General features: G+C 46.0%; 2 protein-coding genes across 18 annotated transcripts in view; one reads left to right on the top strand and one right to left on the bottom strand.

Moving 5' to 3' along the window:
- Positions 1 to 14,068, bottom strand: part of COPS3 (COP9 signalosome subunit 3) — a 33,971-nt gene extending 19,903 nt beyond the window's left edge. Inside the window, exons 1-5 of one of the 4 annotated variants that reach the window (XM_064378199.1) lie at positions 13,905 to 14,068; positions 9,057 to 9,186; positions 3,567 to 3,679; positions 3,429 to 3,478; positions 929 to 1,021 (exon numbers count right to left, since the gene is read on the bottom strand). In XM_064378199.1, the coding sequence (XP_064234269.1) occupies positions 929 to 1,021; positions 3,429 to 3,478; positions 3,567 to 3,679; positions 9,057 to 9,186; positions 13,905 to 13,959 (441 nt within the window). In that variant the 5' untranslated portion in view covers positions 13,960 to 14,068. Of the gene's footprint in view, positions 1 to 928; positions 1,090 to 3,428; positions 3,479 to 3,566; positions 3,680 to 9,056; positions 9,187 to 13,904 lie in introns of those variants that run through there. The other 3 variants (XM_064378198.1, XM_064378197.1, XM_064378200.1) reach the window with 3 other exon arrangements.
- Positions 14,069 to 25,846: 11,778 nt separating this feature from the next.
- LOC110568042 (COP9 signalosome complex subunit 3-like) overlaps positions 25,847 to 26,428 on the top strand; it is a 108,243-nt gene continuing 107,661 nt past the window's right edge. For 4 of the 14 annotated variants that reach the window (XM_064378181.1, XM_064378180.1, XM_064378182.1 and 1 more), the window contains exon 1: positions 25,854 to 26,019. In XM_064378181.1, coding sequence (XP_064234251.1) covers positions 25,965 to 26,019 — 55 coding nt within the window. In that variant the 5' untranslated portion in view covers positions 25,854 to 25,964. Of the gene's footprint in view, positions 26,020 to 26,428 lie in introns of all 14 variants that reach the window. The other 10 variants (XM_064378190.1, XM_064378189.1, XM_064378192.1 and 7 more) reach the window with 4 other exon arrangements.

The raw sequence follows: 26,428 nt of genomic DNA, 5'->3' as shown, positions 1-26,428 counted from the left end.
ACCATGTTGGCTAGGATGGTCTTGATCTCTTGACCTCGTCATCTGCCCGCCTTGGCCTCCCAAAGTGTTGGTATTACAGGTGTTAGCCACTGCACCCACTCGGTTCCACAATTTTTAAAATGATTCAGGATTTTAAAAAAAGTTACAACTAGGGTTGGGTGCAGTGGTTCATGAGGTCAGTTCGAGGCCAGCCTGGCCAACATGGCAAAACCCTGTCTCTACTAAAAATAAAAATATTAGCCGGGCATGGTGGCACGCGCTTGTAGTCCCAGCTACTCGGGAAGCTGAGGCAGGAGAATGCTTGAACCTGGGAGGCAGTGGTTGCAGGGAGCCAAGATCGCGCCACTGCACTCTAGCCTGGGTGACAGAGCAAGATACTGTCTCAAAAAAAAAAAATGTGGCCGGGCGCGGTGGCTCACGCCTGTAATCCCAATACTTTGGGAGGCCGAGGCGGGTGGATCACGAGGTCAAGAGATCGAGACCATTCTGGTCAACATGGCGAAACCCCGTCTCTACTAAAAATACAAAAAATTAGCTGGGCATGGTGGCGCGTGCCTGTAATCCCAGCTACTCAGGAGGCTGAGGCAGGAGAATTGCCTGAACCCAGGAGGCGGAGGTTGCGGTGAGCCGAGATCGCGCCATTGCACTCCAGCCTGGGTAACGAGAGCGAAACTCCGTCTCAAAAAAAAAAAAAAAATGTACAACTATTAATTACGCTATTGGTTCCACAAGCTTACTATCTGAGCCCCATCCTAGAGTTTGCATCCAGCACCCCCCTGAATATAATAGATGTATCTATATATTCCACCTTCTATAACACATCACAGTATCCACCAACTTGCCTTGGTTTATCAAACCCGATGTTGAGGCAGCCCATAAACAACCTACACCTCTGACCTGGTGTGAATCACACACTTTGGTTGCTTACCTGGCAGAGATCAGCATGTATTGAGGTCAGCTGGTTTGTATTCATCTGCATCTTGTCTATGGCTTGCTTAAGGATGCCAATTCCTCGCAGGGGCTGTCAGAAATGACATCTCTTTCAGATAAGTTCTCAAAGATGGCAGCACATTGGATCTTATGTTGTCACTTACAAATAAAAAATAACACTAATTGATAGGTTCCTTTAAATAGCAATATAAGGTTTCCATACTCTTTCAGGAAATTTCTGTCCCATTTAAGTCAGAAAACGTTTTCTTAAGCTGTTTCTTGGAATTTTTAGTAACTCAGCATTATTTTTTAAATCATAAAAATCTTTTATTTTTACAATGAAGATCAATAATCAAAAACAATATTACTTTCTCAACAGTTCATTGTATTAACATCTAAACAAATGAAAACTTTCCAAATCACTGATTATACAAGAGATAACAGCTTATGCTTAGGAAAATTACTTGTGGATAGGGATGTTGGCATTTTCCCATAGGGCAGTCTAGTCCTTACCTGGTAGTAAATTACCACCAAAGCTAACACCATAGATTTCAAAAGGACTGTTTCCTGCCCTGAGTATAAATAACAAGACCAGGTGTCAAGTGAGGCATAATCAATTTTTGGAGAGAAGAGACTAAAAATATCTCAATAACTTACAGCTTTTCCAAAAGCTCGTGATTTTTCTTAACCATCTCTTTCAGACAGTTTACTTAGTATTACAAAATAACAACCGGTTCTATTTTCAGCCTCTTTCAAACCACTAATCTTAAATTCATTTTCAAATTAAAAATAAACACCTGACTGGGTACAGTGGCTCACACCTCTAATCTCAGCACTTTGGGAGGCTGAGGTGGCCTGATGACCTGAGGTCAGGAGTTCTAGAGACTAGCTTGGCCAACATGGCAAAACCTCATCTCTATTAAAAATACAAAAATCATTGGGAGGCCAAGGCGGGCAAATTGCCTGAGGTCAGGAGTTTGAGACCAGCCTGGTCAACAGAGTGAAACCCTGTCTCTATTAAAAGTACAAATATTAGCCAGGCATGGTGGCAGGTGCCTGTAATCCCAGCTACTCAGGAGGCTGAAGGAGGAGAATTGCTTGAACATAGGAGGCAGAGACTGTAGTGAGCTGAGATAGTGCCACTGCACTCCAGCCTGGGTAACAGAGAGACTCTCTCTTAAAAAAAATAAATAAATAAAATAATCAGTCAGGCATGGTGGCACGTGCCTGTAGTCGCAGCTACTCAGGAGGCTGAGGCACAAGAATTGCTTGAACCCAGGAGGTGGAGGTTGCAGTGACCTGAGATCACACCACTGCACTCCAGCCTAGGCAACAGAATGAGACTCCATCTCAAAAAAATAAATAACTAAATAAATTTTCTTTAACAATCCACATTATAACTTACTATTATAAAAGATAAAGACTGAAGCACTATTCCAGATTATGGGACACTAAAGAGACACAGCAATGTAATGCAACCCATGGCCCAAGGTTTTCTTTTGCTACACGGACACTGTCTGAACAACTAATGTCCTTTAGCAAAAGACAGTCCTTTTTATTGGCTGAAAATCTAAATGGGGTCTGTCAATTTGTCGATGCGTTATATTAACATTCATTTCTGAGCTGGGCGCGGTGGCTCACGCCTGTAATCCTAGTACTTTGGGAGGCCGAGGCAAGCGGATTGCCTGAGCTCAGGAGTCAAAGACCAGCTTGGCAACATGGTGAAACCCCGTCTCTACTAAAATACAATTAGCCAGCATGGTGGCGTGCACCTGCAGTCCCCAGCTACTCAGGAGGCTGAAGCAGGAGAACTGCTTGAATCCGGGAGCCAGAGGTTGCAGTGAGCTGAGATCACCCCACTGCAATCCAGCCTAGGCGTTAGAGCGAGACTCTGTCTCCCCCGCCAAAAAAAAAAAAAAAGAGTTCATTTTTGGATGCTGACTATTATACTGTGCTATGTAAGAGAATGTCCTAATTTTTAGGATTTACCCACTGAAGTATTTAGGGATAAAGAACAACACGTGCAATTTACTTTCCAATGGCTCAGAAAAAAAGAGAGGAAGAGAGAAAAAAAAGAGTAAGTGTGGTAAAATGTTAACATTTGGAGAATATAGGTGAAATGTATGAGAATTTTTTATATTATTCTTGAGGCTTTTTGTAAGGCTAAAATAATGTCCTAATTAAAAGTTAAAATAAAAAAGGTAACAGATAAAATCCAGCTATTGCAACATAAAGGGTACTAGCTTGGTAATTCCAACTACTTGGTAGTTCCACCACCAGCAGCCTCCCTGAGGTGCTACACCTCCCTGTGCCTCCACCTCACTTAAGGGATGCTGGGGCTACCTATACTAATAGCAATGGCTGTGAGTGCTCTCAAGTGACCACAGACATCCAGGTGTTGGATGCTCAGTACTAACCTGGAATCTTTATAAAGTAGTGCATTGTACAAGCTAGTTACATATTATAGCAACTAGGAATGCTTGAATAGTATTTCTTACCTGTTTTCTTTCCACAAGTGCATTTGTTAGCTGATGGCAAAGCCCAGCAACTAGATACAATAACAAAACATTGAAAATATAAATATAACCACAAGGGCAAAGTAATTTCAATGGAAAATAAAATGTTATTTAGCTTACAAGTGTCTGTTGCATATCGAATGTGCTCCCCATTACAAGTACTGATGAAAAGCTGAACCTGTGAGAAGAGCGTTTCAAAGTCAGGAACACTGGGCATAGAAAACTTCACAAACCTAGAATGAGCAGAAAAGAATCAAATTACCCAGATAGTTCATGGCATAAAATACAGAAGCAACGTATGCAATAAATCCATCCTGCCTCCGATACTCTGTAAAATTTAATGAGGAACAGTATTTTTTTTTTTTTTGAGACAGCATCTCGCTCTGTTGCTCAGGCTGGAGTGCAGTGGCGCGATCTCAGCTCACTGCAGCCTCAAGCGATTCTCCCACCTCAGTCTCCTGAGTAGCTGGGACTACCTGCGTGCGCCACCATGCCCAGCTAACTTTTGTATTTTTAGTAGAGACGGGTTTTCACCATGTCGGCCAGGCTGGTCTCGAACTCTTGACCTCACGATCCGCCTGCCTCGGCCTCCCAAAGTGCTGGGATTACAAGCGTGAGCCACCATGCCCGGCCTGAGCAACAATATTTTTCAGAAGTGAGAACTAGGCCAGGAAGGTGACTCATGCCTAATCCGAGCACTTTGGGAGGCTGAGGCAGGAGGATTGCTTGAGGCCAAAAGTTTGAGACCAGCCTGAGCAACGTGGTGAGCCCATGTCTCTACTACAAAAAATAAATTAGCCAGGCATGGGGGTGCATGTCTGTAGTCCCCAGCTTGTGAGACTGAGGCTGGAGGATCACTTGTGTCTACAAGGTTGGGCTGCAGTGAGCTATGATCATGCTACTGCACTCCAGCCTGAGTGACAGAGTAAGATCCAGTCTCAAAAAAACAATAAGAACCAGAGTCTGTAAAATTCTCCTGACCTGGTTCTTTTGCACAATCAAGATACAAAGTAGACACAAATAAGGGTTAAGAAAAATATGTTCAGGCTGGGTGTGGTGGCTCACGCCTGTAATCCCAGCACTTTGGGAGGCCAAGGTGGGCAGATCACTTGAGGTTGGGAGTTTGAGACCAGCCTGACCAACATGGAGAAACCCTGTCTCTACTAAAAATACAAAAGAATTAGCTGGGCTTGGTGGTGCATGCTTGTAATCCCAGCTACCGAGGAGACTGAAGCAGGAGAATCGCTTGAACCCAGGAGGCGGAGGTTGCTGTGAGCTGAGATGGCACCATTGCACTCCAGTCTGGGCAAGAAGAGAGAGACTCTGTCAAAAATAAAAATAAAAATAAAAATAAAAATAAAAAGCTAGGCGGGGTGGCTCACACCTATAATCCTAGCACTTTGAAGGTTGAGGCAGGCGAATCATGAGGTCAGGAGTTCAAGACCAGCCTGATCAACATGATGAAACCCTGTCTCTACTAAAAATGCAAAAAAATTAGCTGGGTGTAGTGGCAAGTGCCTGTAATCCCAGCTACTCAGGAGGCTGAGGCAAGTTAGCCAAGACTAGCCTGGGACACAGAGTCTCCATCTCAAAAAAAAATTAAAAAAAGGAAAAAAGAAAAGAAAAATATGTTTAATAAAGAACAACTTTCAAGATGAAAAACTCCACTAAATGAAACCAAAGAGGCTGGGCATGGTGGCTCAAGCCTGTAATCCCAGCACTTTGGGAGGCCAAGGCGGGCCAATCACCTGAGGTCAGGAGTTTATCAGCCTGATCAACATGGTGAAACCCTGTCTCTACTAAAAGTACAAAAAAATTCCCTAGTTGTGGTGGCATGAGCCTGTAATCCCAGCCACTTAGGGGCTGAGGCAGGAGAATCACATGAAACATGAGAGGCAGAAGTGCAGTGAGCCAAGATCACACCACGGCACTACAGCTTGGGCAACAGAGTGAGACTGTTTCAAAAAAAAAAAAAAAAAAATCAGTGGTTGCAGCTGGGCACAGTGGCTCCCGCCTGTAATCCCAGCACTCTGGGAGGCAGAGGTGGGTGGATCATTTGAGGCTAAGAGTTCTAGACCAGCCTGGCCAACATGATGAAACCCCATCTCTACAAATACAAAAATTAGCTGGGTGTGGTGGCACACACCTGTAGTCCCAGCTACTCAGGAGGCTGAAGCAAGAGAATCACTTGAACCTGGAAGGCGATGGTTGCAGTGAACCGAGATTGCACCACTGCACTCCAGCCTGGGTGAAAAAGCAAGACTGTCGCAAAAAAAAAAAAAAAAAAATTAGTTGTTGCTTTTCCTGCTCTGAGGAGAACATACTAAGGGGGACCAAGAGTGAAAGCTATGGGCTAGCTGGAGGTGGGCAGCAGCTCAGATTAAAGATGCTGCCACAAGGCTGGGCTCGGTGGCTCACACCTGTAATCCCAGCATTTTGGGAGGCCGAGGCGGGTGGATCACAAGGTCAAGAGATAAAGACCATTCTGGCCAACATGGTGAAATCCCATCTCTACTAAAAATAACAAAAGCTAGCTGAGCGTAGTGGTACGTGCCTGTAGTCCCAGCTACTTGGGAGGCTCAGGCAGGAGAATCGCTTGAACCCGGGGGGCGGAGGTTGCAGGGAGCCGAGATGGCACCACTGCACTCCAGCCTGGTGACAGAGTGAGACTCCATCTCAAAAAAAAAAAAAAAAAAAAAGATGCTGCCACCAACTGTGTGGTCTCTCTGGGAATGACACTGACAGAACAACAGATGGGCAGGACAGGTAGAGTGGAGTGGTGAGAAGAGGGAGGACTCAGGTGATGCATCCCAAGTGTCTCGGCGGATGCTGCCATCAACTGCCATGAGAAACACTCCGAGAGGGTGCTGGTGACAGGTTTTAGGGGAGAAATCATGTAAGCTAGCATTATTAAGGCATTGCTTAAAAGTAAATTTCAAGTTCTTTAAAAAAAAAAAAAAAAGTACTACTGAAACTAATTTCTAGAAAAATTAGGCCGGGCATGGTGGCTCACACCTTTAATCCCAGCACTTCGGGAGGCTGAGGCGGGCAGATTACTTGAGGTCAGGAATTCAAGACCAACATGGTGAAAACCCATTTCTACTAATAATACAAAAGTTAGCTGGGTATGGTAGCACATGCCTGTCACCCCAACTACTCAGGAGGCTGAGGTAGGAGAATCACTTGAAACCGGGAGGCAGAGTCTGCAGTGAGCAGAGGTCGCACCACTGCACTCCAGCCTGGGCAACAGAACGATAACTGTCTCAAAGAAAAAAAAGAAAAAAGAAAAACTAAATAGATATTACCTAATCGTAATTTCTCCTACATCTTTTGGTTTGTCTATTTCCATCTGTACTGTATTATTTACCAATGTCACCATATATCTGTATTTACACTTTGTAATTATCAAAACATGTCAGAAACAATTTCATTTGGGGTTCACAATAGGTCAGTGAGGCATTGAGACTGCCATTTTTCTTTTTTTAAGACGGAGTTTCCCTCTGTCACCCAGGCTGGAGTGCAGTGGCGCGATCTCGGCTCACTGCAACCTCCTCCTCCTGGGTTCAAGTGATTCTGCTGCCTCAGTCTCCGGAGTAGCTGGGACTACAGGCACGTGCCACCACGTCCGGCTAATTTTCTAATTTTTTAGTAGAGACAGGGTTTCACCATATTGGCCATGCTGGTCTTGAACTCCTGACCTCACGATCCGCCCGCCTTGGTCTCCCAAAGTGCTGGGATTACAGGTGTGAGCCACCACGCCTGGCTGCGATTGCCATTTCATAAATAAAAATATGAAGCCCAGGGCCCCACAACTCAAAATCGGAAGAATGTAGATTCAAAACCAGGGTACCCAGCCACAAGCTCAGGGTTCTTTCCATATCTTAGCTAACATATACAATGGTAAAACATCTTATAGCTTTAAAATGCTTTCATGTCCATTACTCACTTTATATGTATGTATATGTGAGTTTATGTGTACATAAAACATCCATGCCATCTGTTCTTTTTTGAAAGGGGGGCCTTGCTGTCACTCAGGCTGCAGTGCAGTGGTGTAAGCATAGCTCACTATAGCTTCAACTTCCCAGGCTCAAGCAATCCTCCCACTTCAGCCTCCTGGGTAGCTGGAACCACAGGCATGTGCCACCACACCCAGCTAACTTTGTTGTTTTTTTTGAGACAAGGTCTTGCTCTGTCACCCAGACAGGAGTGCAGTGGCATGAGCACAACTCACTGCAGCCTCAATCTCCTGGACTCAAGCTATCCTCCTACCTCAGCCTCCTGAGTAGCTAGGACCACAGGTGTATACCACCATGCCTGCCTAATTTTTGTGTTTTTTTTTTTTTTGTAGAGACAGGGTTTTGCCATGTTGCCCAGGCTGGTCTCAAACTCCTGAGCTCAAGCAATCTGCCCACCTCAGAGTGGGATTACAGGCATAAACCACTGTACCCAGCCACTTTTTCTGTACAGATGGGGTCTTGCTATGTTGCCCAGGCTGGTCTCAAACAGATCCTCCCACCTCAGTCTCCCGAAGTGCTAGGATTATAGGTATGAGCCACTGTGCCCAGCATCTGCTCTTTCATATAAGTAAGAAAATAAAGACAGTAGAAATCTTTACCAGCACTGTCCAACAGAGCTATCTGCAGTGGTTGAAATGTTATAGATTTATGCTAAGACATGGACATGTGACCACACGTGGCTACTGAATACTTGAAACATGGCAAGTACAACTGAATCTTTTTTAATTTTATTTACACAGCTGCATATGACTAGTGGCCACCATACTGCAGAGCACAGCTCTAGATCCTTCCATTCTGACCAAGTTTCTTCTCTAAACTCTGCTCTGCACACATAACTTTGTCTCAAGAATCCCAGCGTAAGTGAAGCCAGACTCTCACTTTAAGTCAATTTCTTCTCAGTTTATTTATATCATTTCAACGTCAAGACAACCATAATATCCCAATTTATAATAATATAATATCAAGAAAAGAAGAATTCTACTGTCAAGTACACAGTTATAAGGAATCCCAATTAAAGGAAGGTCTATTTAATTTGGTCTTAAATAGCTTAAATTTGTCTGAAGGGAATTCTAAGCAATATTGCTTTGGATCTTTGATATTTTTTCTTGTTGTGAGACAAGGTCTCATTTTGTCACGCAGGCTGATTGTAACGGCTTAGTCGTAGCTTACTGAAAGCCTTGAACTGGGCTCAAGCCATCCTCCCACCTCAATATCTTGAGAAGCTACGACTACAGGCACGTACAACTACAACCAGCTAATTTTTTTAGTCTTTGCAGAAATAGGGCCTTGTTATGTTGCCCTAGTATTCAGATAAATGCAAACTATAGTCCCCACAATTGAGATGGCCATTTTTTAAAACAAATTTTCAGAATTTGTATAAACATAAAGGAGTTTGTAAAAATGATAAAACTGAACAAAATACAACAAGCAATGATTAGTTGGAATGAGTAAAATGTAACTACTACAACTTTAGTTTTGCAAAAGAGCTCAATGTTGTTTATAATGATTTACATTCTACACCAAAAATAAAGCCAGAAAGTGCAGAGTGTTCAGTTTTAACAAGCACAAAACTATAAAAGAAGATGCCCCTTACAAAACAGCAAGGACGCCCAAGGAGTGCTCTTGTACATCCAGAGCCCCGAGCACAGTGTCCAGATGGGATAAGTTCTTCGCAAGGAGTTCCCCACTCTTGTTGATCAGTTCACAAAGCTGTGTCATTTGCCCTGGAAAACAGGAACAACACTATTGTATTTCAGCTACAGCACTAATCAAACTAAAGGATCTCTAACCACAGCTTTGTACTTCAGAGCCTGAAGTGCCCAAAACTGATTCTTACACGTTCTTCATTTTGGATGAGGACCCAGAAGGACCAGAGGAGTGAAACAACGTGTCCGTGGTCTCAAAATGAGTTAGAGATTACACTGGGCCTTCCACTTCTCTCTGAATTTTTCACCTTTTCCTCTATTCCGTTTTCCAGTCTCCCAAGCCAGAAATGTACATGTTACTATTAGCACCTCGCTGCATCCAGATGATTTAGTTTTACTTCCTAAGTCTCTCAGCTCCATTCCTTTCTCTCTTCCCTCCCTGCCTTAATTCAGATCCTTATCATTTTTTGTCTGGACTGTATCATAAATCTTCTATTTTTTTTTTTTTTTTTTAGATGGAGTTTCACTCTTATTGCCCAGGCTGGAGTGTGCAACGGCACGATCTCGGCTCACCGCAACCTCTGCCTCTGGGTTCAAGCGATTCTCTGCCTCAGCCTCCCGAATAGCTGGGATTACAGGCATGTGGCACCATGCCCGGCTAATTATTTTTATTTTTAGTAGAGACAGGGTTTCTCCATGTTGGTCAGGCTGGTCTCGAACTCCCGACCTTAGGTGATCCACCTGCCTTGGCCTCCCAAAGTGTTGGGATCAGAGGTGTGAGCCACCACACCTGGCCTATATCATGTATCTTCTAAATGTTCTGCCTACTGTGATCTTTCTCTCCTCCAACCCATGCTTTGTATTAGTACTGTCTGTTCTAAACTGCGCATTCAATTGAATTACTCCAATGAGTTGAAGAAATCCAAATGCCTTAGCCTGGACTAAGGCCCTTCAGTAACTGGTCCCTGCTACCTTTCCAGCCTTATCTCCTGCTACTTCTCCTCACTAACCTACTCTTTGGTCACAGCAAGCTCAGAAAAATCAACATTCTATGTTCTCTCCTCTTTATGCTTCTACACATGCTGTTTTCTATCCTTCTCCTGACATCCTCTGCTACCTGACAGAGCATCATCCAGCATTCGACAATCAGCTTGTGGCTTCTCTGGACCCTCATCTCAGTTCCCTTCCCCATGGATAAGCTGGATATCTGCCCTCTCTGCCTCACATGGGACTGTGGTGGTTAGGTAATTCAGTAAACTCAGGTGGAGGGACTGTCCCTTTCTCCAGCTCTAGAATACAGCACATGCTTAGCAGCTCATCAAGCAGCTACCCGTTGAATTAATCTTCTAACTGATCTATTTTTCCCCTATACTACAATACTATGTTTATTTTGTTTTGTTTTTTGAGACAAGATCTTATTCTGTCACCCACACTACAGTGCAGTGGAGTGATCAGAGCTTGCCACAGCCTCAACCTCCTGGGCTCAAGCAATCCTCCCATCTTAGCCTCCCGAGTAGCTGGGACTACAGGTGTACGTCACCATGCCCATCTTATTTTTTAAAATTTTTTGTAGAGACTAGAGTCTCACTATGTTGCCCAGGATGGTCTCCTATTCCTGGGCCCAAGCAATCCTCCTGCCTCAGCCTCCCAAAGTGCTGGGATTACTAGCATTAGCCACCAAACCTGGCCTGCAATGCTATGTTTTAACAACTAAGGTACAGAATCTATTAATAATTCGGCCTCAGACAGGTGCTATGGCTCACACCTGTAATCCCAGCACTTTGGGAGGATGAGGCGGGCAGATCTCTTAAAGTCAGGAGTTCAAGACTAAGCTGGCCAACATGGCAAAACCGTGTCTCTACTAAAAATACAAAAATTAGCTGGGTGTGGTGGTGCACACCTGTAATTTCAGCTACTCAGGGGGCTGAGGTGGAAGAATCCTTGAACCTGGGAGATGGAGGTTGCAGTGAGCTGAGATCATGCCACTGCACTCCATCCTGGGCAACAGAGCAAGACTCCGTCTCAGGGGAAAAAAAAAAAATTGGCCTGAATTGGTACCATGAAGTAGATCCATCGATTTTGACAATTATTCTCATGACAGACACCATGGTCACACTCTAGCTGTCTTTCTGGTAACAGGGGGGATATATTTAAGTCCACGGGCATTAACTCAAGTCTCCTACTTCTGTGTTTCTACATAACAACTGCATCATCTTTTCCTTACTAAAAGAATACAACATCATATAATGCTTAAAATACAAGTGACAATAGCCAGGTACTTTTTATAATTTGATTTCTGGTGCTCCTATAATACTTTTAAACTTGATACGTTTTACTGAAAGCAGAGGAAATATATCATTATTATACATGCATGGCAAAACAAGACTAAAACAGCTGTGATCTTATTAGGTATCACCTCTTGAGATCACACAGATTTAACTGGAAAATACCAACTCATCATAATTTTATTACAGATCTCACTGGTAGGTATGAAGTAACTTCTTTCAGTTAAATAATTTGCCTTTTTAACCCATTACTCTAAATATATTAACAATAATTTCTAACACCCAGAAATAAGCATTGCAATCCATTAGTTCTCTACTAGTTAATAATCAGTGCCAAGCTGAGACCGAAATAAAAGCTGGGTCACTATGAAATCCTTAGATAACTAATATTAGTGCAGGGCCAAGGGCAGAGTCAAAAAAAAGCATAAGCGCCACAGGGTGCATTTGAAATCAGTCCAACCAGAGATGCGGCCAATGAAATTCTAATTAGAAAAAGCTGGATATTGTAACATTCTCTTGAGGTTTACATTAGAAAATTCTGAAGAGAAGCAGAGAAAACAGAAACTCAAAGACTTTTTTTTTTTACTTTTATTTATTTTTAGGGGGACAGAGTTTCGCTCTTGTTGCCTAGGCTGGAGTGCAATGACATGATTTTGGCTCACCGCAACCTCCACCTCCCACGTTCAAGTGATTCTCCTGTCTCAGCCTCCTGAGTAGTTGGGATTACAAGTGCCTGCCACCAGACTCAGCTATTTTTTTGTATTTTGAGTAGAGACGGTGTTTCGCCATGTTGGCCAGACTGGTCTTGAACTCCTGACCTAAGGTGATCCGCCCCCTTCAGCCTCCCAAAGTGTTTGTGCCATGGTGCCCTGCCTGAAACTCAAGAGATTTTCTGTGCAATGAGTGTGAGGCACAGTAGCTGACAGCAGTGAAAGTCATCACACTGATCTCTGTCTAGCACACTGTTCCTATAGCATCCTACAACCTGATGCCCACAAAAGCCCTAGTTCTGTTCTGTAAATCAGAAAATTGGCCCAGAGAAATTAAGTGGCTCGCACAAGAAGTGACGGAGAAGGGATCTCAACCTGAAGCTTCTAACTACACTACCCCACATGAAGGAGAAAACTAAGTATTTGTGGCATAAATTAACAAACCAGTGGTTCCTTTATTCATAGAAAATGAAAGTCTGTGTCTTCCCTGTGAACCTAATTTCTATTAATAAAAAGGAAAATGAGGAAGAACTATTATTTATTAAGTGCAGCTCCATATCAGATCATACCCCTTACACCAGTGAGGTAAAAGCACTCCTCCATATTTACAACGGAGACACAAAAGACTCAGAGATTAAAGGTGACTGGTCCAAGGTCACGCAGCTCCTAGAACTTTACAATTAATGACAGTAACAATAATTTGCAGCTGTATTTGTTGCTCCCCTTATGACAGACACTCTTATTTAATCTTCACGTCTCTGTATTAAGTAGGTACTTATTTCGCAGACGAAGAAACTGAAGCATGGGATAGTTAAAGGGGCCTTCACAGCCAGCATCTAATTATTACAATTTCGGGTCCAGAATTCGGTATATTTATATGTGATGAATGAACCAAACAACCTGGAAAGTGAGAGCAAAATCATCACAGTTCTACCCCTAGAAATGGAGTCCTGGCCGGGCGCGGTGGCTCATGTCTCTAATCCCAACACTTTGGGAGGCCGAGATGGGCGGATCACTTGAGGTAAGGTGTTCGAAACCAGCCTGACCAACATAGTGAAACCCCATCTCTACCAAAAATACAAAAAAAAAAAATTAACCGTGCGAGGTGGTGGGCGCCTGTAATCAGCTACCCGGGAGGCTGAGGCAGGAGAATCGCTTGAACCCGGGAGGCGGAGGTTGCAGTGAGTCGAGATCGCGCCACTGCACTCCAGCCTGGACCACAGAGCGAGACTCTGTATCAAAAGAAAAGAAAGAAAAAAAGAAAGGGGGTCCTACGAGCGAGAGCTTCCGCAGCATTCTGTAGGACCAAAATAGGCGCACGGGTTCCCGAGCGTGAGCCGCCTGGCAGCGGAGGAGCCGGCCAAGACCAGCCGCGGAGCCAAGGCACCCAGAACGGACTCGCCTCCCGCCGGCTCCCGGGGGCCTAGTCAGCAGACGGCGGGGAAACTGACATGGCGGTGCGCCAATCACCAAAGGCAAGAGAGACAAAAGGGACCAATAGTCGCCCGAGAAGGCGTCTGGCGGAAGTCACGCCCCCAAACTGTCAAGCAAAGCGCCCGGTGGAAGGGGCCCGGGCCGGGGGGAGGGGAGGCCGGCCGGTGAGGACCGCGGCGTGCGAGGAGGCTGCCTACACTCGGCCGCGCTCGATCCTGCCCTGATCTAAACGCTGCAACCCTGATCCCGGCCCCGGAGAAGAGGCTCAGGGCTAAAAGGGCGGTCCCAGTCATCCGTGCTGGCGCCTGGGGATGCAGGCCCGTCCCCGGTACCCGCCCAGGCCCAGCCCGGTGGCCTAGGGCCTCACCTTGAGCCGAGAGCTGTCGGACACTGTTCACGAACTGCTCCAGGGCAGACGCCATGTTTTCCCCCGAGCGGCTCGAGCGGCGAAGGCAGCACGCGCGGGAAAAAACTGCCGCTCTAGGAGGAGGGGCCGCGGCAATCCACCTGAGGTCCTCGCGAGCGGCGACGTCACTTCCGGTGCTTCAAGCACCGCGAGAATCTACCTAGCTGCCAACACGTTGGTGTTTCCATGGAAACAGCCGCAATTCGCCGTAACCGGAAATTGGCGTCCGTCGTCCCCGCCTTCTTCATTCGGTGCGCTTGTGAAATCCCTCCGCACGTAAAATTGGGGATAGTGGGGCCGGGCGCGGTGGCTCACGCCTATAATCCCTGCACTTTGGGAGGCCGAGACTGGTGGATCACGAGGTCAAAGAGATCGAGACCATCCTGGTCAACATGGTGAAACCCCGTCTCAACTAAAAATACAAAAATTAGCTGGGCGTGGTGGCGCACGCCTGTAGTCCCAGCTACTCGGGAGGCCGAGGCAGGAGAATTGCTTGAACCCAGGAGACGGAGGTTGCGGTGAGCCGAGGTCGCGCCATTGCACTCCAGCCTGGGTAAGAAGAGCGAAACTCCGTCTCAAAAAAAAAAGAAAAGAAAAAAGAAACAGCCGGGAGCAGTGGCTCACACCTGTAATCCCAGCACTTTGGGAGGCCGAGGCGGGTGGATCACGAGGTCAGGAGATGGAGACCATCCTGGCTAACACTGTGAAACCCAATCTCTACTGAAAATACAAAAAATTAGCTGGGTGTGGTGGCGCATGCCCGTAGTCCCCGCTACTCAGGAGGCTGAGGCAGGAGGCAGAGGAACCCAGGAGGCAGAGGTTGCAGTGAGCCAAGATCTCACCACTGCACTCCAGCCTGGGCGAAGAGTGAGACTCCATCTCAAAAAATAAAAAAAGAAAGAAAGCAAAGGAAAAAGAAACTAAGGACAAATGAAGAACATCTATGAGTCTTAAATTAATTATGGTGAATGAAATAAACCAGATAAAAAAGAGTATCTACAATATAATTCAATGTGTATACATTTCTAGAAAATGTTAACTGATCTATAGTGACTGAAAGCAGATGGGGGAGGAGAGGGATTTGCAAATGGGCTGCGGGAAACTTTGGGGAGTGATGGCTATATTCACTATCTTGATTGAGGAGATGGTTTAACAGTGTGCACATAAGTTAAAATGTATCACATTTTATCAACAATTTCAAATTTCTATCAAACTTTAAATGTATGCATTTTTCTGTAGGTCAATTATACCTCAATTTAAAAACAGAATTCAGGCCAGGTGCAGTGGCTTACTTTGGGAGGCCGAAGCAGGCTAATCACCTGAGGTCAGGAGTTAGAAACCAGCCTGGCCAACATGGTGAAACCTCATCTCTACTAAAAATTCAAAACTTAGCTGAGCATGGTGGTGCACACCTGTAATCCCAGCTACCTGGGAGGTTGCACTCCAGCTGGGCAACAGAGCAAGACTCTGTCTGGAAAAAATTAAACAAATAAAAAATAAAAATAAGCCAGGTATGGTGGCTTATGCCTGTAATCCTAACACTTTGGGAGGCTGAGGCGGGCGGATTGCCTGAGCTCAGGAGTTCGAGGCCAGCCTGGGCAACATGGTGAAACCCCGTCTCTACTAAAATGCAAAAAGTTAGCTGGGCATGGTGGTGGGTGCCTGTAATCCCAGCTACTCAGGAGGCTGAGGCAGGAGGATTGCTTGAACCCGTGAGGCGGAAGTTATAGTGAGCCAAGATTGCACCACTGCAGTCCAGCCTGGGAGACAAAGTGAGACTCTGTCTCAAAATAAATAAATAAATAAAAATAAAAATAAAAACAGAATTCAGCCAGGTGTGGTAGCTCATTCCTGTAATTTTAGCACTTTGGGAGGCTGAGGTGGGAGCATCGCTTGAGTCCAGGAGTTTGAGACCAGCCTGGGCAACACAGGAGAACCCACTCTTACAAAAGAAATTTTTTACAATTAGCCAGGCGTAGTGGTGTGTGCCTGTAGCACTAGATACGGAAGTCTGAGGAGGTCAAGGCCGTAATGAGCCATGATGGCACCACTGCACTCCAGCCAAGGCAGCAGAGTGAGACCCTGTTTCTAAAAAACCAAGGAAACAAACAAAAAAACCTCAAAAGTTTTTTTGTTTGTGTTTTTTTGAGATGGAGTCTCGCTCTGTTGCTCAGGCTGGATTGCAGTGGCACAATCTCAGCTCACTGCAACCTTTGCCTTCCCGAGTTCAAGTGATTCTCCTGCCTCAGCCTCCTGAGCAGCTGGGATTACAGGCGCATACCACCACACCCAGCTAATTTTTTTTTTTTTTTTAGACGGAGTTTCACTCTTGTTACCCAGGCTGGAGTGCAATGGCACGATCTCGGCTCACCACAACCTCCACCTCCTGGGTTCAAGCAATTCTCCTGCCTCAGCCTCCCAAGTAGCTGGGACTACAGGCACGTGCCACAATGCCCAGCTAATTTTTGTATTTTTAGTAGAGATGGGGTTTCACCTTGTTGACCAAGATGGTCTCGATCTCTTGACCTCGTGATCCACCCGCCTCGGCCTCCCAAAGTGCTGGGATTATAGGCGTGAGCCACCGCGCCCGGCCCACCCAGCTAATTTTTTGTATTTTTAGTAGAGACGGAGTTTCACTGTATTGGACAGGCTGGTCTCAAACTCCTGACCTCATGATCCACCCACCTGATCCTCCCAAAGTGCTGAGATTACAGGCATGAGCCACTGCGCCTGCCCAAAAAAAACTCAAAAGTTTTATCTGAGAAACAGAAAGAAAAAAAGACAAGTGAAATTGAGACAATGTTCAGATTGCTACATTGCCAAATCCATCTTTTCCTGAAACTGCAGTCCCTGCATTCAGCTTGCTAGTGGCATGGGCTGGTAAATTCCCCTTCTGATTAAACCAGTCTGAATTACGCTTTCTGCCACTTGCAACTGAGAGTCCTGGGTAGTACAGTCCAGACCTCTGAGAGGTTGAGATGGAGGCTAGAATGGAAGTCATGTGTGGGTGCAGGGAATCAGAGGCTTCACATATCTTAAAGGTAGAAGTGGCAGGAAAGGATAGCAGATCCTCCAGACAATAGGGAAAAGGGCGCTTCCTTGGCCTCCCAGCTGCGAGCAATGTGCTGCTCATATGGATACACCAGTGTTGTTGGCCTGTGAAGAATGTGTGTGGGAAATAGAAAAGTTCTTCTTTAAAGTTTCCTTTCTCATTAAAGAGTAAATCATAAGTGTGCTAATAACTCTTTGTTAAGCCCTATCCTATGTAGCTGTTAGACATGCCATGCTTACAGGCACACAGTATATATTCTATGCCCTTGTAATTTAACCAAAATATCTGTGCTGGATGTACTCACAGGCATGTCCCAGTTCGCTATTGCTTTTACGTGTTTAGAAAAGTTTTAAGTTGGCCGGGCGTGGTGGCTCATGCCTGTAATCCCAGCATTTTGAGAGGCTGAGGCAGGTGAATCACGAAATCAGGAGATCAAGCCCATCCTGGCTAACATGGCGAAACCCCATCTCTACTAAGAATACAAAAAAATTAGCCAGGTTTAGTGGTGGACACCTGTAATCCCAGCTACTTGGGAGGCTGAGGCAGGAGAATTGCTTGGACCCAGGAGGCAGAGGTTACAGTGAGCCAAGATCACACCACTGAACTCCAACCTAGGTGACAGAGTGAGACTTCGTCTCAAAAAAAAAAAAAAAACAGAAAGAAAAAAAGAAAAGTTTTAAGTTGTTAGCCAATCGGGTTTTAGTTTAATTTGGGAGGTCTGGCTCCAACCAACGGAGATCAGACACAGGAGTAAGGACAACCCCAAATGCATAAGGGATAAATATGTTTGCTTTTCCTTTATTCATTGTACTCTTATGGCAAGATGGCTAGTGAGGGTACCTTTCCTGCAGAACAGGAAGTTAAAAAAAAAAAAGGAAAAATTGCTTTGCTGAGAGATCCTTTGTCTCGGTGCTAACATTTTTTTCTTGCAGCACTGAGCATCTGTTTCCAACAATGTGGATACCTGCTTGGTTGCCACATTGTGTCATGAAAAGAGGTTTGGGGAGGGATGTTGGCAACATTGTCCTACCTCTGCCACTAGTTGCTGTGTGACCTTGGGTAAGTTGCAGTTTCTCCAGCCTTGAATGACTCAACAGTCATAGGAAGGGGTTGATAAATGACTTCGGACACGTTGTTGCTGGAATGTATCCATCCTCCTAAGAAGCAGATTCTGTGTGCAGCTGTGGACGGAAACATGGACCTGCCAAGCTAATGGAAGAAGGATTGTGAATATATCTGGGAATATGGCCGTTTGTAGGGAATGATTACAAGATTGTGGGGCTTATCTTTGTGTTCTTTTTCTCATCCTCTCACTCCATACAGTCAATAGGCCCTAGCCGCTATGGAGGGTCGCTACTGTCCCATGAACTGAAATTGAATACTTTTCCTATCCCCACATTTCCCAATTGCACAATACATATACCAAATAAAAGCTCAGGGCCTGGAGGCCAGGCACGGTGGCTCACACCTGTAATCCCAGTAGTCTGGGAGGCTGAGGTGAGCGCATCACTTGAGGCCAGGAGTTCAAGACCACTCTGGTTGTGAGCCATGATTGTGCCACAGTGCTCTAGCCTGGGCAACAGAGTGAGACTACATCTCAAAAAAAAAAAAAAAAAAAAAGCTCCGGGCCTGGAGTCAGGCAGACATAGGCTTGAATCCTAGTGCTGCCAATGCCTAGCTATGTATCTTTGGCCAAATTCTTTAATCTCTCTGAGCATCAGTTTCTGAATGATGGGAGATAAACATTGCGTCAGATGACAGGCTAGGTTATGTTGCAATACCAATGCCAAAATCTCAGTGGCTTAACAATAGTTTATTTCTCACTCATTGTGGTAGGCAGCCTCTAAAATGGCTCCCAGAATCACTTGAACCTGGGAGGCACAGGTTGCAGTAAGCCAAGATTGCGCCACTGCACTCCAGCCTGGGTGACAGTGAGACTCAGTCTCAAAATAAATAAATAAATAAAATAAAATAAAATAAAATGGCTCCCAATAAGCCCTGCCTCATGACATGCTTTTGAAACACCCCTGCTTTTGAGTATCAGCTACACCAACTCACTTCTAATGGATACACTATGGCAAAAAGGATGGGACATCAATTTCAAGATTAGGTTACAAAAAGACTATGGCTTTAGCATTAATTCTCTTCCCTTTCCCATCCCCTTCTTTATCCTCCTCCCCCTCCCTTCTCTCCCCTCCTCTTTTCTCTCTCTCTGAGAATCCAACTGCCATGTTCTGAGCTGCCTTATGGAGAGGCCCATGTGGCAAGCAACTGAGCAAATCCCTGGCCAACAGCCAGCAAGCAACTGAGGTCCTCGATGAAATAGCCGAATCCTTCCAGCAACCCATGAGTAGCTGAATCCTTCCAGCAGCCATGCAAATGAACTTGGAAACAGACTATTCCCAGTTGAGCTTTCTGATAGACCATAGCCCTAGATAATACCCAATTGCTGCCTTGTGTGAGACCTTGAGGCAGAGGCACCCAGCTAAGCCACGGTAGAATTCAACATAACAAATTTTTTTTACACACACATATACACATTTCCAGTGTGGGTTCAGAAGGTTGGTTGGTGGCTTGTCCATCCAATCCTGGTGCCCTGACACTTAAAGCTCTCACCCAAAAGTGAAACATGCCACTTCTACTTGTGTTTCAGTGGTCAAATAAATTCACATAGTAGTATCAAAATTCAAGGGAAGTGAAAGGAAAATACATTCAGGTTTGTCTCTATAATCACATCTCTTTCAGTCACTCATTTTTGAGAGGAAAGAGAAGGGTGGAATTACTTTTAGCTGTTTTGAAATGAGTGTTATTTGCATGCTGGCTCATCTGGAGGCCACAGTCCCAATGCTCTCAGAATTTAGCATCATCAGAATTACCTGCAGGCTTGTTAAACTCAGATTGCTGAGAATCACCCTCAAAGTTCTTTTTTTTTTTTTTTCCAGACAGGGTCTCGCTCTGTCGCCAGGCACCAGACTAGCAATGCAATGGCGCGATCTCGGCTTGTTGCATCTTGCCTCCTGGGTTCAAGCAATTCTCCTGCTTCAGCCTCCCAAGTAGCTGGGACTACAGGCACTCTCCACCATGCCCAGCTAATTTTTGTATTTTAGTAGAGACGAGGTTTCACATGTTGGCCAGGATGGTCTCGATCTCTTGACCTCGTGATCCACCCACCTCGGCCTCCCAAAGTGCTGGAATTACAGGCGTGAGCCACAGCACCCAGCTTCAGAGCTCTTGATATAGGAAGTTCTACAGTGGGGTCCAAGAATGTGCATTTCCAAGAAGTTCCTAAATGACATTGATGCTGCTGATTGGTGGAGCCACACTTGGAGAGCAGTTGCCAAAATCTAAATAGGCAATAAGAAATAAATAAATAAGAATCAAAGTACTATTAGTAGCTGTGGCTACTTTGAATTATTATAGTGCTTTACTTATCTTCAACATTTTTGGCTTTCACTAAAATCCATGTATATCCATGGAAATGTGTCCTATAAGTCAAATGTCTGTCTTGTGTGTTGCAAGTGATCAAAGATTAAGAACCAATTGCTTCCATAGAACATTCAGGAGCATTTCCATCTTAGAGTACAGGTGCTACAGTCATTCATCTAAACGTGTCTCAAGTTCACCAATTTACCCTGGTGAATTTATCTGTGCTTTTGAGAGTATCATTATTTATTTTAAAGAAACAGGGTTTCACTCTGTCACCCAGGCTGGGGTGCAGTGGTGAGATCATAGCTCAATGTAGCCCAAATTCCTGGGCTCAACGGGTCCTCCCACTTCAGCCTCCAGAGTAGCTGAGACAATAGGCATGTACCACCACACCCAGCTAGTTTAAATTTTTTTTTTTTTTTTGTAGAGACAAAGTAATGCTCTGTTGTCTAGGCTGGTCTCAAACTCCTGCAAGAGCACAATTATTAGCATTCAAGGTATAATTATTTGAGGTATAACTATTACTATTATATTTTATGTTGACTATTTCAATAGCTTCCTAACTGGCTCTCAAGTTAGCCACACGAAGCCAGACAAATCTTTTTAAAATGCATTTTGTTTGAGACAAAGTTTCACTCTTATTGCCCAGGCTGGAGTGCAATAACATGATCTCGGCTCACCACAAACTCCACCTCCTGGGTTCAAGCGATTCTTCTGCCTCAGCCTCCCAAGTAGCTGGGATTACAGGCATGCGCCACCACACCCTGCTAATTTTTTAGTAGAGATGGGGTTTCTCCATGTTGGTCAGGCTGGTCTCAAACTCCCGACCTCAGGTGATCTGCCCGCCTCAGCCTCCAAAAGTACTGAGATTACAGGCGTGAGCCACCGAATCTGGCAGTCATTCATTCCTTCATTCATTCATTTATTGAGAGTGAGCCTCGTTCTGTTACCCAAGCTGGAGTGCAACGACCTGATATTGGCTCACTGAAACCTCCACCTCGTGGGTTCAAGTGATTCTCCTGCCTCAGCCTCCTGAGTAGCTTGGATTACAGGCATGCGCCACCACTCCCGGCTATTTTTTGTATTTTTAGTAGAGGCAGAGGAGGAGGGTTTCACCTTATTGGCCAGGCTGGTCTAGAACTTCTCACCTCGTGATCCGCCCACCTCAGCCTCTCAAAGTGCTGGGATTACAGGCATGAGCCACCGAGCCTGGCCTTAAAATGCAAATTTGATTCTGCCACCCACTTGCATAAAACTCTCAGGAGGCTGAGGTGTAAGAATCTTCTCAGGAAAAACTCCACTGCCTTTAACAGCCCTACTTGACCTGGCCCCTGCCCACCTTAAAAACCACTCCCCTCCTACCACAAGGACGTTATTTTAGTTCTTCATTCTCAATTAGCATGCTCCTTTCACAGGCAGGATCTTAGCTGTCTTCTCACTCAGAAATAGTTCTTCCCCCTTATCTTACTAACTCTTCCTCTTTCTTTAGAGCTCAGTTTATGCCATTTCCTCAAGAAAGCCTTCCCTGTTTCTCCCAGGCCAGGTCAATCTCCTCTGTGACATGATTTTATAGAACCATGTTCCATTCCTTCAGAACACTAACTCCCCCTTTTTTTTCTTGGGTGTTATCTGCAGGAGAGAAGGACTGAGACTGTTTTCTGTTTAAGTTCTGGGGTTCATGTGCAGAACGTGCAGGTTTGTTACACAGCTATGCACATGCCATGGTGGTTTGCTGCATCCATCATCCTGTCATCTACATTAGGTATTTCTCCTAATGCTGTCCCTCCCCTAGCTCCCCACTCCTGACAGTCCCTGGTATGTAATGTTCCTCTCCCTGTGTCCATGTGTTCTCACTGTTCAACTCCCACTAATGAGTGAGAACATGCAGTGTCTGGTTTTCTGTTCTTGTGTCAGTTTGCTGAGAATGATGATTTCCGACTTCATCCATGTCCCTGCAGAGGACATGAACTCATCCTTTTTTTTTTTTTTTTTTTTGGAGATGGAGTTTTGCTCTTGTCACCCAGGCTGGAGTGCAATGGCACGATCTCGGCTCACTGCAACCTCCGCCTCCTGGGTTCAGGCAATTCTCCTGCCTCAGCCTCCTGAGTAGCTGGGATTACAGGCACGCGCCACCATGTCCAGCTAATTTTTTGTATTTTTAGTAGAGACGGGGTTTCACCATGTTGACCAGGATGGTCTCGATCTCTTGACCTTGTGATCCACCCGCCTCGGCCTCCCAAAGTGCTGGGATTACAGGCGTGAGCCACCGCGCCCGGCATGAACTCATCCTTTTTTATGGCTGCATAATATTCCATGGTGTATATGTGCCACATCTTCTTTATCCAGTCTATCACTGATGGGCATTTGGGTTGGTTCCAAGTCTTTGCTATTGTAAAGTTTTGTTTTACTTTGTTTTGTTTTGTTTGAGATAGATTCTTGTTCTGTTGCCCAGGCTGGAATGCAGTGGTGCCATCTCAGCTCACTGCAACTTCCGCTTCCCAGGTTCAAATGATTCTTCCACCTCAGCCTCCCAAGTAGTTGGGACTATAGGCATCCGTCACTAAGCCCAGCTAATTTTTGTAGCATGTTCAGTACAGATGGGGTTTCACCATGTTGGCCAGGCTGGTGCCCAGATCCTGACCTCAAGTGATCCAGCTGCCCGGTTTCCCAAAGTGCTGGGATTACAGGTGTGAGCCACTGCGCCCGGCCCCAAGACTGTTTTTACTACCAGTGTATTTCCAGTGCCTGCTACAAAAGGTTGTGTCGGTAAATATATGTTGGATAAAATTTTAAGCCGGGTGCGGTGGCTCACGCCTGTAATCCTAGCACTTTGGGAGGTTGAGGTGGGTGGATCATCTGAGGTCAGGAGTTCGAGACCAGCCTGGCCAACATGGCAAAACCCCTTCTCTACTAAAAATACAAAAATTAGCCGGGGGTGGTGGCCTGCACCTGTAATCCCAGCTACTCGGGAGGCTGAGGAAGGAGAATCACTTGAACCCAGGAGCTCAGGGCCCTTTTAGCCCTGAGCCTGAACCCAGGAGGTAGAGGTTGCAGTGAGCCAAGATCACACCACTGCACTCCAGCCTGGGGGACAGGAGTGAGACTCCATCTCAAAAAAATTAAAAAAAATTCAAATGCATGTTTATTTCCTCAGTCCCTACTATGTACCTAATCCTATGCTGCTTGGCCCTAAAGGGGAATCGAGGTTCATAAGAGAGATGTTTGACCTTCAGGAACTCCATGCCAGTTAGAAGCAATGGATACGTTAGCCAGGTACAATGTCGCATGCCTGTAATCCCAGCACTTTGCAAGGCCAAGGTGGGCGGATCACTTGAGGTCGGGAGTTTGAAACCAGCCTGACCAACATGGAGAAACCCCATCTCTACTAAAAATACAAAATTAGCTGGGCGTGGTGGCACATGCCTGTAATCCCAGGTAATTGGGAGCCTGAGGCAGGAGAATCACTTGAACCTGGGAGGTGGAGGTTACAGAGAGCCGAGATCGCACCATTGCACTCCAGCCTGGGCAACAAGAGCAAAACTCCATCTCAAAAAAAAAAAAAAAAAAAAAGAATTAATGGATACGTAAATCAAAAATATCTGAGACCAGTCCCAATCAGTTGAGAAGGTTAAGGATGTGCTGAAGCCTCAGGCGCTCCTCAGGACATGTGACCAAGGGTTGGGTACAGTTTGGTTTTATACATTTTAGGGAGTCATGAGTCATCAATCAATACATGTTAAGATGTACATTGGCTAAGTCTGGAAAGGCAGGCCAACTCCGGGCAGTTGGGAGGCTTCCACCTCATAGGTAGACTTAAAAGATTTTTTGATTGGTAATTGGTCTAAAGAGTTATTATCTAAAGACCTGGAAGTATATAGAAAGGAATATCTGGGTTACGATTATAAAAGGTTGTGGAGACCAAGATTTTATCATGCAGGTGAGGCATCCAGGTAGCAGGATTCAGACAGAATAGATTGTAAATATTTCTTATCAGTCTTGAGTCTACTAGTCTTAAGGTCTCTCAGTTGATGTCTGTGAGGCATGTCTGACTACCACTTCCCATCATGGCCTGAACTAGTTTTTCAGGATAAATTGGAATGTCCTTGGCTTAGGAGAGGGTCCGCCAGTCAGTTGGGTTGCTTAGACTTTTATTTTTGGTTTACAGATATGATATGGACTATGGAGACGCATTTCTGTAACAGAGTAGAAGTAGCAACATAAGAAGAACAAAGTGCTTTAGGGGACAAGCGGAGGAGGGAGAGATCGATCCCAGATGAGGAAAATCAATTCACTTTTTGTGTGTGGTGTTGCTTTTTTTTTACTTGTGTGGGGAAGGGATCCATTCATTCAAAGTATATCTTTTTTTTTTTTTTAAGAGTCTCACCCAGGCTGGAATGCAGTGGCACGATCTTGGCTCACTGCAACCTCCGCCTCCCGGGTTCAAGCAATTCTCCTGCTTCGGCCTCCCAAATAGCTGGGACTACAGGCGCACGCCACCACGCCAGGCTAATTTTTTGTATTTTTAGTAGAGATGGGGTTTCACCATGTTAGCCAGGATGGTATCAATCTCCCGACCTCGTGATCCGCCCACCTCGCCCTCCCAAAATGCTGGGATTACAGGCGTGACCACCGCGCCCGGCCCCATTCAAAGTACATCTTGAAGGAATAACTGTAGTTCTCCCTAGCGCTGTCCTAAGTGTTTTATGCGGTTAAGGACACTGAGATTTTACAGATGGAGAAAACAACACACACGACGGTCAAGTGACTTGCTCAAAGTCACACAGCTACCAGAGCGTAAAATCACGGGGAAAACTTCACGGGAGACGTGGCAATGAAGTCGTGCCTCATTGAAGCATCTGTCCAGGTGGAAAACCGCAGGGCCTCTCTAGCAAAATCCAGACCAGAAAATACTTGCTTAGTAATGAGTTTCGTTCCTTTCTATACCCACTATCCCCAATTTATTTATTTATTTATTTATTTTTGAGACGGAGTTTCGCTCTTGTTACCCAGGCTTGAGTGCAATGGCGCGACCTCGGCTCACCGCAACCTCCGTCTCCTGGGTTCAAGCAATTCTCCTGCCTCGGCCTCCCGAGTAGCTGGGACTACAGGCGTGCGCCACCACGCCCAGCTAATTTTTGTATTTTTAGTTGAGACGGGGTTTCACCATGTTGACCAGGATGGTCTCGATCTCTTTGACCTCGTGATCCACCAGTCTCGGCCTCCCAAAGTGCAGGGATTATAGGCGTGAGCCACCGCGCCCGGCCCCACTATCCCCAATTTTACGTGCGGAGGGATTTCACAAGCGCACCGAATGAAGAAGGCGGGGACGACGGACGCCAATTTCCGGTTACGGCGAATTGCGGCTGTTTCCATGGAAACACCAACGTGTTGGCAGCTAGGTAGATTCTCGCGGTGCTTGAAGCACCGGAAGTGACGTCGCCGCTCGCGAGGACCTCAGGTGGATTGCCGCGGCCCCTCCTCCTAGAGCGGCAGTTTTTTCCCGCGCGTGCTGCCTTCGCCGCTCGAGCCGCTCGGGGGAAAACATGGCGTCTGCCCTGGAGCAGTTCGTGAACAGTGTCCGACAGCTCTCGGCTCAAGGTGAGGCCCTAGGCCACCGGGCTGGGCCTGGGCGGGTACCGGGGACGGGCCTGCATCCCCAGGCGCCAGCACGGATGACTGGGACCGCCCTTTTAGCCCTGAGCCTCTTCTCCGGGGCCGGGATCAGGGTTGCAGCGTTTAGATCAGGGCAGGATCGAGCGCGGCCGAGTGTAGGCAGCCTCCTCGCACGCCGCGGTCCTCACCGGCCGGCCTCCCCTCCCCCCGGCCCGGGCCCCTTCCACCGGGCGCTTTGCTTGACAGTTTGGGGGCGTGACTTCCGCCAGACGCCTTCTCGGGCGACTATTGGTCCCTTTTGTCTCTCTTGCCTTTGGTGATTGGCGCACCGCCATGTCAGTTTCCCCGCCGTCTGCTGACTAGGCCCCCGGGAGCCGGCGGGAGGCGAGTCCGT

The sequence above is a fragment of the Aotus nancymaae genome, unplaced genomic scaffold (genome assembly GCF_030222135.1).
Source record: "Aotus nancymaae isolate 86718 unplaced genomic scaffold, 86718_ANA_hifiasm-v0.15.2.pri h1tg000018l, whole genome shotgun sequence".
Classification (NCBI taxonomy): domain Eukaryota; kingdom Metazoa; phylum Chordata; class Mammalia; order Primates; family Aotidae; genus Aotus; species Aotus nancymaae.
The sequence above is the reverse complement of the archived record's forward strand: the minus strand, read 5'-3'. Positions and strand labels throughout refer to the sequence as shown.